The following is a 14,563-nucleotide window of genomic DNA, read 5'->3' as shown; positions in this document are numbered from 1 at the left end:
AATTGTTCAATCAATCTACTGCTACAGTATTCACAGTAACATATTATTACATCAAGATCCAAAATTTGAAGTGCAAAATTGGAACTTTTTTTTTTTTTTTATCGACCCACATTCATACTCGATGTAGTAATCGAGAAAGGCTCGGAACGGGAGCTAACCGATGGGCTTTCAGGTGCATTAAACACAGGCACTGGCATTTTAGTCTCGAGTTTGGGCAAATCTGCTTCGAAATTGAGAACACGGCTAGCTTGCCTGATCGACGGCCTCAGAGTGTAGTCAGGGTGAGCACACCACAACCCGACTATCATCAAACGCTCGGCTTGTCCTGTCACAAGATTCGATAGGACGCTCTCGTCCACCCCAGAAAGAAGCTCCCCGTTCCCATATAAATCCCAAACCCACCCCACCAAACTTTTATTTGACTCCACATTCAATGGATCGAACGATTTTTTTTCCGGTGGCAATCTCAAGGGCCACGACCCCAAAACTGTACACATCTGACTCTTTGCTGGCTCTGCCACTGTTCACATATTCAGGGGCCATATATCCGAAAGTTCCAGCTAGGCCGGTGGTCTGTGGGTCGAGCCCATGGTCCATGAGCCGAGCAAGCCCAAAGTCACCTAGCTTGACATTAAAGCTCGAATCGAGCATTATGTTGCTCGATTTGATATCTCTATGCACCACGCACTGCTCCCACTCCTCGTGGAGATAGAGCAGAGCGGAGGCCAAACCGAGTGCAATTTTGTACCTTTGGGTCCAAGAAAGAATGTTCTCTCTCCGAAAAAGGTGATGATCGAGGCTACCGTTGGGCATGAACTCGTACACGAGCAAGAACTCGCCCTGGTCGTGGCTCCACCCGATTAGTCGCACCAAGTTTCTGTGCCTCAGCATGCTTATGATCTTCACCTCCGTTACGTATTGCTTTTTCCCGTGTTTGGATCGCCCTGAGAATTTCTTCACGGCGATCGGAATATTGAGGTCAATGAGGTGTCCCTTGTACACCCCTCCGAATCCACCCTCCCCCAACTTTTTCTTGTCCGAGAAATTATCGGTGGCCGAAGCGAGGTCTTTGTAAGCAAACTTTCTCGGCCCCACTCCTCTTTCAAGATCATCATCGTTCACCATCATCGATGTCGTCGCCGATCTAGTTTCATCTGGATTGATTCTCTGATCCTGTTTTTTCCTCGAGACGACGACATAGGCTAACACTCCCCCTGCAATCAAAATGCACCCTGATAGGGCTACGCCCACAATCAATCCAATGTTCTTTTTCGAACTACGATTATTCACGTCGGTTTCGTCTATATCTAGACTCGAACTCGTGAAGTCCCATGATGCAAGCGTGTGCCGTTCAACAAAAGTCCCCGTAGAAGCGAAGATACCGATGGTGACCCACTGAGGAAGAACCTCTTTCAGGTCTATCCGGTACGATAGGCTTGAATTCGGCCCACCCCCGTAACCCCATAAGACACTCAAATTTCTAGTAATGGAGTCGTACCGAATCCAGGCATCGGCTAGATCGCCATTGTGCAAGGAGACATTCCACGGGGATGTTGCCGAAGAAGTTATCGAGTTTATATTGATTCCCACGTGCTCGTATTTCGGGTCCCACCCTTCATTCGAGTGTGTGTCGAATTCCACAGAGACGATTTGTGCCCGACTGGAGCTGGTGGAGGTGGTGGTGGTGTTGAAAAGGCCCAAGTAGCCGCCGGCGGAATTTGGCGGGATTTGGAAGCCGACGGGGGCGAGGAAAAACGCGAGCCCGTTGCCGTAGGATGCTCTGTTTTCGGTGTCGACGGTGAAGGAGAAATGAGTGGTGAAGTCTGCGAGTTTTTGGGAGTCCCAAAGAGGTACCTTTCCGTTGTAGATGACGCGGCCCACGCGGTAGAGGTAGTTGATGTTGGTGAACTCAATTTTGCCGACGGAATTGACGGCGTCGCCCTCGAGGAGTACGAGGTTCACGTCCGAGTCGAACCTCGGAAGTTGGAAACTCACGGAATGAGAAAATCGGGTGTGGAAAACGAGGAAAATTGTGATGAATAATGCAGTTCCATACATGGTTTGGGAATTCTTAGGTGATGATGATGCTTATAGTTATATATATATATGATGATGCTAATTACTTAGATCACCTCGGGTAGTGTAGAAAATGAACTGGGAGAGCAAAGCGGATCAGTAGCTTGACAACTTGATGATACTGAGGTACTTGCGATCATAGAACACGTGAACTAGGCCGGGGGTTGATCCGGCGGAAACCCCTCCGACGCTCAAGTCAGACGTGCTGATAGTGGAAATAGTCCAGAGAATACAGTTAATAGTATTGCTCAGTTAATAGGACGTACCTTAAGGAATGAGTTCAAACATTTATTTATAGCTTAGTTGAGATTGTCGGGCCCAAACCTTACTTGAAGGTGATTGGGCCTTGGTGATAAAGGTCTTCGATATTGGGCTCGTGGCCCAGTAGGTAAATAATTTGTAGGCCCATTGGGTTGGGCCAATTAGGCATATCATTAAGCCCCCCACTCTCGAGTCGATGTGGGGGCCATGTTCAAATGGGTGACATATCGTGTCGAGAGTAAAAATTGTAGTAGTCGATGATGTGTGATAACGCGTTGGAGCGTGTGTCGGAGGGGCGTGAATGCGCATTGGTGCATAGCACGACCAAGTTGTCGCGATGTAAGTTAATTGAGTCGTCGGTTTTGTCCCGTGATGATGTAGTAGCGAAGTATCTCCTCGTGGGAGTTGTCTCGTCGCGGGGTAATAGTGTTGATCGAGTTATCTCCTCGTGGGAGTTGTCTCACGATAATGTAGTAGCGCGGATCAATTAATCTCCTCGTGGGAGTTGTCTCTGGGGTAATAGAATTGATCGAGTTATCTCCTCGTGGGAGTTGTCTCGTGATAATGAAGTAGCACGGAGCTAGTATTCTCCTCGTGGGAGTTGTTATTTATCGACATTGTCAATGTTATGACGCGTTGCTTGTATGTGTTTTACATATAGCTTTGTGCGTGATGTACTTGAGGAGGGGATCAGGCTCTCAAGATTTTTTTTATGGGGATCGTGCCCCTTGTTAGACCTCGTGGGTCGTAAGTATGTTTGGACCGTGGCCACGTTTTAATGAAGGACCCATCGAAAACAAGTAGATAAATTTGAGTAATCAAGCTGGCCAGGCTATATAGATTCTCATAATATCTCTAAGTGTTTCTAGGGTTGTAATCGTGCTAACTTGAGCTTGCGACTATATAGTGAATTTCGGGCGAGTTGTCTCCTCATGGGAGTTGCCTCGCAGCAAAGTTGTAGGAGCATTGGACGCGCGACTGGGGAGCATGCGGATTCAGGTCGCTCTGTGAGAGTTGTCTCCTTGTTGGAGTTGTTTCGCATCGAGACTTATTACCGAGCGAGGTAGTTCCCCGTGGGAGTTGCCTTGCATAGGCTCGTAGTGCGGAGCGAGTGGTCTCCTCGTGGGAGTTATCTCGCTGTGGTTTCGTAGACCCGAGGGAGTTGGCTCCTCGTGGGAGTTATCTCGCAACGGGTATAGGACGGAGCGAGTTGGCTCCTCTTGGGAGTTATCTCGTTGTGGTTTCGTAGACCCGAGGGAGTTGGCTCCTCGTGGGAGTTATCTCGCAACGGGTATAGGACGGAGCGAGTTGGCTCCTCTTGGGAGTTATCTCGCTGTGGTTTCGTAGACCCGAGGGAGTTGACTCATCGTGGGAGTTATCTCGTAACGGGTATAGGACGGAGCGAGTTGGCTCCTCTTGGGAGTTATCTCGCTGTGGTTTCGTAGACTCGATGGAGTTGGCTCCTCGTGGGAGTTGACTCGCTGTGGGTTGTAGGACCGAGCGAGTTGTCTCCTCGTGGGAGTTATCTCGCTGCGGGTTGTGTAGGGCCGAGCGAGTTTGCTCCTCGTGGGAGTTGTCTCGCAAGCCCCCCACTCTCGATTTGATTCAAGAAAGGTACCGGATCATGTCGAGAGTAGATCGGTGATGTAGTATTCCGTTAATCGTTGGCCTGGCGTGGAGGAATAATAATTTTTATTTTCTCTGCGGAGAACGAACGCTATTGGGTGGGGCGCATTGGAATCCTTGCGCGATTTGGTAGAGCGCGTTGAGATTCCCACGCGATTTGGTGGTGCGCAGTGGAAGTTGTGTGCGATGAAGTGAGTGGAGAGAGGCGCACACGCGAATTGATGTTCGTAAGACCGAGCGAGTTGCATCGCAACGGCTGTGGAGCAATGTGCGTATCTAGGACACACATGTGGATCGATGTCGCACGGTGGAGGATCACGTGGGTCGAGGTCGTACGGTAGAGGATCACGTGGATCGAGATCCCGAGCGCGAATAAAGGTTCCGCAGTGGAGAAGGAACACACGCACGTAGCGCGGTTGGAGATGTCGGAACGTGCACAGCGCGATTGGCGCGGAATCAAGTTCAGAGTAAATCGGTGTTGTAGTTTTGTCATTGTCGTGGAATAATGATACTAAATATAATAATATTCATTCTCCCTGTTTTTTTTTTTTTTTTTTTTTTTTTTTTTTTTTTTGGCGTAGAGCGCGCTCATGATGGGGCGCGGGGCGCAGACGTGCTGAGTGCACAGGGAGCCGGGCGCGGGCGTGCTGGGCACCCGGGGAGCGGGGCGCAAAGCGCGCGCGCGGGGCAAGGGGAAAGGAACGCGCACTGCGTGCGGCAAGGGGAGCGTGGCGCAAGGCGTTGGGGAGCGGGGCGCTACTGGGCGCGCGTGTCGGGGAGCGGGGCGCGGGCGGGCGCGCGCGTGTTGGGGAGCGGGGCGTCGGCGGGCGCGCGTGTCGGGGAGCGGGGCGCGGGCGTGCATGCGCATCGGGGTGCGGGGCGCGGGCGCGCTAGGCGTGCGCGTGTTGGTGCGCGGGGCTGCCTGGAAGCGTGGAGCGCGCGCGCGGGGCTGCCGAGAAGCGGGGAGCGCGCGCGCGCGGGGTTGTTGGAGGCGGGGGGCGCGCGGTCGCGGGCTGCTGGGGAGCGGGGAGCGCGCGCGCGGGGCTGCCGAGAAGCGGAGAGCGCGCGCGCGCGGTGTTGTTGGAGGCGGGGGGCACGCGGTCGCGGGCTGTTGGGGAGCGGGGAGCGCGCGCGCGGGGCTGCCGAGAAGCGGGGAGCGCGCGCGCGCGGTGTTGTTGGAGGCGGGGGGCGCGCGGTCGCGGGCTGCTGGGGAGCGGGGAGCACGCGCGCTGGCTGCAGGGGAGCGGGGCGCGCGCTTGCTGGCTGCTGGGGCGTGGGGCGCGTGACGCTACTCAGTTTTTTTTTTTTTTTTTTTTTTTTTTTTTTTTTTTTTTTTCTACTTCATCTTCCTCTTTTTTCTTCTATTTTTTCATCTTCTTCTTTTTTCTTCTTCTTTCTTCTTCTGTTTTTACATCTTCTTCTTTTTTCTTTTTCTTTCTTCTTCTGTTTTTTCATCTTCTTCTTTATTCTTCTTCTTTCTTCTGGGGTTTCGTGTGCGCGATTTTACCCCTTTTTTTTTTTTTTTTTTGGTGGTTGATGTTCACCCCTTGGGATATTCTATTTTTTGAGTAGGAAGATTATACTCGTCTCTTGCGAAATGATGTGAACCTACTTGGGGTTGAAAGGTAAGGGTGATGCCCAACCTTGGGATGGGTTAACCACCCACTGCAGGATGAGGCGCTCGAGACCTATGGTCTGAGGTGAATGTACACGATTGTGTCGTTGCTTCAGTGACAACACGAGTTGAAGCTTTCGCGGTCGTATGCTGAAGGTCCTTGTCGGTTATCTGAACCGTTAGCGGAGCAAGTAGAAGTTGATATTGTTGAAGTTTCGGCGATCATACGCTGAAGGTCCTCTTTGGTTATCTGAACCGTTCGAGGGGGGGCGAAAGTAGGCCCCCAGAGAGTCGATGACCCATGGCGAACAAAATATTTTGGGGACACTATAAATCCCCAGGGAGTCGATAACCCTTGGCGAACGAAATATTTTGGGGGCAGATGTAAGCCCCCAGGGAGTCGATAACCCTTGGCGAGCGAAATGTTTTGGGGGCACTGTATACCCCCAGGGAGTCGATAACCCTTGGCGAGCGAGATATTTTGGGGGCAGAGGTAAGCCCCCAGGGAGTCAATAACCCTTGGCGAGCGAAATATTTTGGGGGCAGATGTAAGCCCCCAGGGAGTCGATGGCGGTGGTGCCATAGGTGGCTCCACATGTGGAGCAGGTGTTGGTATCGCGTTGGGAGCATTTGCTCCCATCGTGGCAATATATTGGGTCACGGCCTCTGTGGCAGCGCGAGTTGAAGCTTCTGCTATCATGCGTTGGAACGCATCCTCGGTTATTTGAACCATTCGAGGAGCAGGGAGTGGTGGATCGGCGAGTGGTGGGTCCCGAGGGGGGATCACCTGAACCTCGCAAGGCGGATCCATGGGATGTGGAGGAGGTGGCAAGCCAGAGCCTCCACGAGGTGGGAGGTCGTTAGCTATGTCATTTTTTCTCCGAGCAGACGCCTCAGGAGGATTTTGTTGGCTACGTGATCTGGTTTGCATCGTTCCCACAGACGGCGCCAAAATGATGATGCTAATTACTTAGATCACCTCGGGTAGTGTAGAAAATGAACTGGGAGAGCAAAGCGGATCAGTAGCTTGACAACTTGATGATACCGAGGTACCTGCGATCATAGAACACGTGAACTAGGCCGGGGGTTGATCCGGCGGAAACCCCTCCGACGCTCAAGTCAGACGTGCTGATAGTGGAAATAGTCCAGAGAATACAGTTAATAGTATTGCTCAGTTAATAGGGCGTACCTTAAGGAATGAGTTCAAACATTTATTTATAGCTTAGTTGAGATTGTCGGGCCCAAACCTTACTTGAAGGTGATTGGGCCTTGGTGATAAAGGTCTTCGATATTGGGCTCGTGGCCCAGTAGGTAAATAATTTGTAGGCCCATTGGGTTGGGCCAATTAGGCATATCAATATATATATAGATTATAGAGATATATATTACGTGTGTGTGTGTGTATATAATGTGTACGGAAGTACGATTGGTTCCAGACGATTTGATGTTTCTAAACTAACTAACTTTGTTTAATGGGTATGGAAGTTTTCACTGAAAGCAATAGAAATTGTCGGACTGCGGGAGAATTACACTTTTCGTCCCTCATGTTTAATTTGATTCCACTTATGGCCTTCCTTGTTTTGAAGAGAATAAATTTCACCTCAAAAGTTCAATTTTATCCGTTCTAGGACGGTCTTTTTTTCTTTTTTAAATATACATATATATGATTTTGTTTGTTAAAATCAAAATACTATTCAAAACTATTCTAATTTTTTTTTCCTGCATTTTATTTGTGAACATTAAATATTATTCAATTTCTTTTTATTATACTAAATATTATTAAAAGACTTTATAAATAATACTTTAAATTTTTAATTGTTTTCCAGCCACAATAATAATTAAATTTTAATTTTGAGCAAAAATAGTGTTTTCCGTTAGATGGGAACGGACGTGTGACGGAAGGGACCAAATAGGTTTAAAATTGAACATTGGAGGTGAACTTTATTCACTTTGAAACAAAGGGGACCAAATACGGAATCGGGTCAAATATGAGGGCTAAAAGTGCAATTCTCCCTAAAATCAAATGCATTGAATCGGAATTAGTATTAAAGATATTAAAAAAAAACATTATAATGCCCAAGTCTATTTCCTTTTCGTTTTTACCAAGGGTCAAGACTTTTATCAAGACCTACTTAGTTGTTGTTCTTAGTTTTTGTTTTTTTCTTTTTCTAAAGGGAGTTGAGGAAATATTCAATAAGTCGACTTGCGCATAATTAAACCAATCAGGATTGTTTGGTGATGTTTTCATTTCATTTTTATATTTACACGAAACGAATTCGTGTTGGTTTAGTTTAAAAAAAAAAAAAAATCATAACACTTTCTAAAGTTTCTCTTTCCTCCAAGATGTGATCTGATTCTTCACTAAAAATAAACTAACATTATTTTAATTTTGGAATTATCCTTTTGAAACATTTGTTTCCAATACCTTTAAATATGGGGATTATTTGACAAAGCTCTCCATCACACATGTGCAATTACAATGGATTCAATCTTTTTACAACTTTTTGAGATATATCCATTTCAACATTTACTAATAAAACATAATAAATTATCACAATTATACCCCTAACTTAAAATTAAAAGTAACGTATGTATTAGAATTGGAAATAAAAAAAAAAGATATGCAATATTTTTTCCTATTATATCGTAACAACACCTCCTTAAATAATCCCACGATTCCCACCCCTTAATTATAGAGAACCGTTTCAACGTAATTGATATTTTTTCCGCATTAATACCGATCTGATTGCCTGAGCAGGAAGTTCGTCTCAAGAAAATACAGGTGGTTTAGGTGCTTTTTACGCAAACTATGTAAGTGCATAATAGTCGTGGTTTTATCACTGTTCGAAATAATATTAATATGAATGCACATGCTTTTTCTCCCCCATTGTTATGTAGTTGTTAGCATCTAGTCAATCAATCTTTTCAAATTACAGTGTGGTTTTGACACAATGCCAGAATTCAAAGTTAAATGTAATAGTGGTTTTTGCACGCATAGTGGTTTTTGCACGCAGAGTGGTTTTCGCTTACATAGTGGTTTTCGCGCGCATAGTGGTTTCTTCCATTCCCTTATTAAATCCATGCATGGATTATGACCTTCTCATTTTATTAAGTCCACTATTGTGCAAAGTGAATTTTGTCATTTCCACTGTAATACACGTTAATTTTTTTACCGAAAAAGCTTATGTGACGTTGAACCAATATATGTATTTTGTTTGCCCTAAAGAAAAGAAGTTTTTGTCCGAAAATAATAGTAGATTTTCTTACAGTAAACATGAAGCCATTGTTGCAGTTTTTGGAGATCAAGAGAAAAAAGATGAAATGGATTTATGAGATACTGGGTAAGTTGGGAGCGAGATTTGTGGAGAGATGGAGAAAGATTAGATGTGATAAACAAATTAACAGAATAATTATGTAATGCGATTTTGCCGGAGCGGATTTCGAGCGTGATTTTGAGGGGAGAAATATTGGGAGAATTTTTAGGTAATGGAATTTTGGGAGAGATTCTGCATTTAATTCACTATATTTTTAATTTAAAATAATTATACTAGTTAGTGGGGGGCATATAAGGTTTTTTAGGCACAATGGATTTATGTTAAATATCAATTACAAATTATGGATTCATCAAGAAGTCAAATCTCAATGAGGGATGTTTAACAAATAGCCACTTAAATATGATTTGACTGCTACCGTGTATTTTGGCTCATCTCAAAATATAAACAAACAATATTTTTATTTTTCTTAAATCCTTATTATTTTATATAGGATAAATTACAACCACCCAGAGGTATGATAAAATTATGAAAACCCCCCTCATATTTGGATAATTACAACCACCCCCTCAACTATAAATTTTCTTACACGTCCACCCTTGCGGTTTCAAATTTAGTGGAATCTTCTTGATTATATGGAATATTATCACCTTTGTACCCGTTTTATCTCACTCGAGCTCCACATTTTGAAGCAAGATGATCATATGATGTGTTTTTTGGCTTGTATATATCAGATTGTGGTGCATCAGAAATTTTCTGTATTTTTATGCAAAACGAGCACAAACTAGAGCACATTCCACGGAATCTAGATGATTATGTTGAATTTGACACCATAAGAGCGGATGTGTAAGAAGATTCATAATTGAAAGGGGTAGATGTAATTATCCAAATAAGAGAAGTTTTTTTCGACATTTGACCACACCTCAGGTGTGGTTGTAATTTACCCTTTTATATAAGATTTATAAATTACAAGCACTGCTAGAGATAACATAGAGCTAGAATGACACGTCTCTCCTAACATTTATTAAATCCTTATTATTTTATATAGGATTTATAAATTTTCGTCTATGGTAGCATTTACGGCCGCCCCGTGCGAAACAAATATAGTGCATATCGGTCCCCAGAACAGGAAATCTTGGCTCCGGTAATTGTTTCAGCGGTGTGGCTGTAATTATCCATACCACAGGGACCTTAAAGTTATTTTAACATAACTCAAGGGTGCAGGTGTAATTTACACTAATAATAATAATTAATTAATTAATTAGAGACCCTTGGGCCATGAGCTTCGGCCCAAAGGCATGTATGTGGACCGTACCGGTCTAGAGCCAAAAGTTACCCCTCCGAGCGATTATGGCTCCTCTTGGACCGAGCGGTGGAGCTGCAGTTAGACGAAACAAAAAAAAAATAATAATAAAAAAATAAATAAAAAAAAAAGAAAAAGAAAAAGAAAAAAACACTCTCCTCTGTAACTTATTTTCCTTGTGTGTATTACTGAAATTGATGCAGGGTTTCTTTATCTAGATTTGATTTTGATCCAGTTTATGCATAAATAATCATAATATAATATGATTTTGCTCTGGTTCAGAAATTCAGGTATTTGTTTCAAACCTTGCAATTTTATGCACCAAATTTGCATATGTTATAAAAACCTTGCATAAAATTCCCTCTATATTTAACGGTGTTAACTTTTAACGGAAAAAGGGATTTCGTGCAAAGCAAAATGAAACACAAGGGGGTTTTACGCAAGAAAAAAAATATAGGGGGGTTTGGCGCAGGTTTTCTTTAACACAGGGGGTTTTATGCTTTTTACCCATATATATAAATTTCCTATCGACCCACGTTGATACTCGAGGTAGTAATCGAAGCGTCACTCGAGCCAACTAACGGGACGTTAGGCGCATTAAACCCGGGCACCGGCATTTTGGTCTCGAGTTTGGGCAAATCCGCTTCGAAATTGAGGACACTGCTAGCTTGCCTTATCGACGGCCTTTGGCTAAAGTCGGGGTGAGCACACCACAACCCGACTATCATCAAACGCTCCGCTTGTTTCGTATCGAAATCGACTCGCGCGCACTCGTCCACACACGAAAGAAGCTCCCCATTACCATACATTTCCCAAACCCACTCCACCAAACTTATATTCGACTCCTCATTCAACGGATCGATCGATTTTTTTCCGGTGGCAATCTCGAGCACCACAACCCCAAAACTGTACACATCTGACTCTTTGCTGGCTCTGCGACTGCTGACATATTCTGGCGCCATATAGCCGAATGTCCCAGCTAGGCCCGTGGTTTGTGGGCCAAGCCCGTGATCCATGAGTCGGGCTAGACCAAAGTCGCCAAGCTTGACATTGAAACTCAAATCGAGCATTACGTTGCTCGATTTGATGTCTCTATGCACCACGCACTGGTCCCCCTCCTCGTGGAGATAGAGCAGAGCGAAGGCCAACCCGAGGGCAATTTTGTACCTTTGGGTCCAAGAAAGAATGCTCTTTTTCCCAAAGAGGTGATGATCGAGGCTGCCGTTGGGCATGAACTCATACACGAGCAAGAACTCGCCCTGGTCGTGGCTCCACCCGATTAGCTGCACCAAGTTTCGGTGCCTCAACATGCTAATGATCTTCACCTCGGTTATGTATTGCTTTCGCCCGTGCTTGGATTGCTTGGATGATTTCTTCACGGCAATCGGGATATCGAGGTCGATGAGGTACCCCTTGTACACCCCTCCGAATCCACCCTCCCCCAATTTTTTCTTGTCTGAGAAATTACTCGTCGCCGAAGCGAGGTCTTTGTAAGAAAATCTTCTCGGCCCCGCTCCTCTCTCGAGATCGTCATTCATCGATGTCAAGTTAGCCGCCTCCGGATTGTTTTTGTCGACGAAACCATGTCTCCGTTTTTTCCTCAAAACGACATACGCTAGCACTCCCCCGGCAATGAGAACGCATACGGACAGAGATAAACCGACAATGAATCCGATCATTTTCGCGTTATTATTTGCATCCGTCCCGTTTATGTCTAGGCTCGAACTGAAGTCCCACGATCCGAGCGTGTGTTGTTCGACATTAACCCCCGTGGAGGCGGAGATGCCGATGGTGACCCACTGAGGAAGAACCTCTCTCAAGTCTATCAGGTAAGAGAGGCTTGAATTCGACTCGCCCCCATAGGTCAACGACACGCTCAAGTTTCTCGTGGTGCCGTTATAGCTAATCCAAGCATCCGCAAGTTTCCCACTATATAGAGTGAGATTCCATGGTGTTGTTACGATAGAAGTAACCGAGTTTACGTTGATGCCAACGTGGGTGTAATTCGGGTCCCATCCGTTGGAAAACGAGTCGAACTCCACCGAAACGATTTGTGTCCGGTTCGAATTGATGGTGGTGGTGTTGAAAAGGCCTAAGTAGCCGCCCGCGGAGTTTGGCGGGATTTGGAAGCCCAAAGGCGCGAGGAAAAACGAGAGGCCGTGGCCGAAGGATGAGGCGTTCCGTGTGTCGACGGTGAACGAAAAATGTGTGGTGAAATCCGCGAGTTTTTTCGAGTCGTCGTCGTCGTCGTCCCAAAGTGGTACTTTTCCGTTGTAGATGACACGGCCCACGCGACATACGTAATCGATGTTGGTGAATTCGATTTCCCCGACGGAGTTTTCGGCATCGCCCTCGAGGAGTACGAGGCTCACGTCGGAACCGAACTGGGGAAGTTGGAAATTTACGGAACGAGAGAAGGGGACGAGAAACACGAGAAAGATGGCGATGTACATATTTTTCGGGCTATATTCGATTTCTTGATAGATTTACATCTTTAATTAGATGTTTAGCTTTAATAGATTATGATAATGGTTTGAGTTAAGTACTTGAAGAACAAGTTTTCAACTAATCAAGATTTGTTTAATGGAAATGGAAGCTTCAAATAAATTGGAGTGTATTATAAAATTACACTGGCTATTGAAAATTCTTCATGGATTAACGTTTATGATGTGTAGGGGCAGAAATCAGTCAAATTGGAAAATAATATATTATGGATTTTTTTTTTTTAAGTGAAAAATGAAAAATCAATTTTAGTTTGGAAGTTTTGGAAATTCAAAATTTGTTTTGATTTGAAAATGTAAAAACAAAAATTATTTATTTCTATAGTTTCGGTTTTCGTTTGACACTTTATTGTTCGTTTAAAATTAATCAATAAGATTTTAAAAATCATAAAATTATCCTTATCATACAACTTTAATACTTTATACGTAAAATTATGTATGTATATATATACATCATGAATATGTAATAGTATTCAAAAAAACATCATAAATAGAAATATATATTTTGAAGTAAATTGATTGGAAATCAGATTTTTTTATTATTTTAAAGATACTTTAAATTCGAACCCCGAAAATATTGGGGGAAAAACTGGAATTCGTGGTTTTAGAAATCGAGATGAAAATGTTGCGAAATTTGAAAAATATCAGATGAAATCGGCAAAATTCAAAATCTATGTTCCAAATTTCAACCCTAATTTACTTGTGATGTGGTTTGGCTTCAAGAAATAGAGAATAAATTAGAGTATTGGTAATTAATAATTATTATAGTGTTACGACTAAAAAAATGAGGAAATTAATTGTGTATTAAGTATCTCTATCAAAGTTTGAAGATCAAATTTAATATGCACTGTTAATAAAATAGATTTTACGAAATAATAAAAAAAAATCCGGTTCATTATCGAAAGTCAAACATCATTTTGTAACGTTCTGCTCGGGTCAACACTCATTTTTCTAAGGACACCATATTAAAACTCAAATAATAGGCTAGTTCAAATAAATTACATTGACTAGTTATCAAAAACAGTAATATACATGCCCCATTTTTTTATTATTATTATTTTCAAGACCATTTCGCCATATTACTTGGTAGTTAATAATTAATGTCATTTATTTAATATAATCGCCAATTATCAATTTTTAGCTACTTAGGTGAGGCGCAGGCAGCACTAAAAGCGATGTTTATGTCGCAGAAAAAGAGCTAGTCGATGATTATTATTGAGGGGACAATCTCATGATTATTGCCGCACTTAATACGAAGGATTTTGCTACGTCATCGTTCGTTGCATTTTAATAGGGTTATTTTTCAATTTATTAAACGAACGATATGTTTTTAATGAGGGTCTGTCTCTTCCTCAAATTTTGGCCAATGTGGCCTAATCAAACGTCTGGTTATCACAAAAAAAAAAAAAAGTTACTTTCTACTTTCGTCGCGGTTTGCGAACATTTTCGTGACTTCACGAAATTCGGTCTCTATTCTATCCAACACTAAGAACTTTACACGCTCAAGGGTAAATCCATGATCAACAGCAAGTGATCCGGGCTATTTTGCTCAAGCCCAATAGTCTTACCAATCGGCCCCTTTAGCCCTCCAATCCAAGCCCACCAACCACATGTTTTGGGCCCAACAGAAGCGGCCCACTCTCGTCTCTCTAGGATTAGTATTAATAAGAAGATAAGGAATGAAAGAACGGGAGACAAAAAACCACACATGGAAGACAACACCAAGAACACACAATCTATACACACCAAATACACGCAAATACACAAAATACGATGAGGAGGTCCAAATCCTCATCAGCAAGTAGTCAACATCTCCCCCGTAGTAATCAAAACATTCACCAATAGTCTTGGCATGCCGGCGAAAAGATCATATTCTTGAACCGAATTTATGAATAACTCAGTTTCTTCC

The 14,563-nt window shown here is 43.8% G+C and overlaps 1 protein-coding gene and 1 pseudogene across 1 annotated transcript; both read right to left on the bottom strand.

The window, feature by feature from the left end:
* Positions 1-94: 94 nt before the first annotated feature.
* On the bottom strand, positions 95-2,058 carry LOC105953421 (L-type lectin-domain containing receptor kinase IX.1 pseudogene; annotated as a pseudogene).
* An 8,453-nt stretch (positions 2,059-10,511) lies between these two features.
* Positions 10,512-12,677, bottom strand: LOC105953487 (L-type lectin-domain containing receptor kinase IX.1). Its single transcript, XM_012977152.2, has one exon. It carries the CDS (start codon positions 12,604-12,606, stop codon positions 10,678-10,680), a length of 1,929 nt encoding a protein of 642 aa, XP_012832606.1. The 5' UTR covers positions 12,607-12,677; the 3' UTR covers positions 10,512-10,677.
* Positions 12,678-14,563: the final 1,886 nt, after the last annotated feature.

The sequence above is a fragment of the Erythranthe guttata genome, chromosome 12 (assembly GCF_056151865.1).
Source record: "Erythranthe guttata isolate IM_541 chromosome 12, IM_541, whole genome shotgun sequence".
Lineage (NCBI taxonomy): Eukaryota > Viridiplantae > Streptophyta > Magnoliopsida > Lamiales > Phrymaceae > Erythranthe > Erythranthe guttata.
Note: the sequence above shows the minus strand (reverse complement) of the source record. Positions and strands in the feature narration are given on the sequence as shown.

Bases quoted from the DNA above. Each gene is read 5' to 3' on its own strand.
- LOC105953487 (XM_012977152.2), bottom strand. From the start codon at position 12,606: ATGTACATCGCCATCTTTCTCGTGTTTCTCGTCCCCTTCTCTCGTTCC.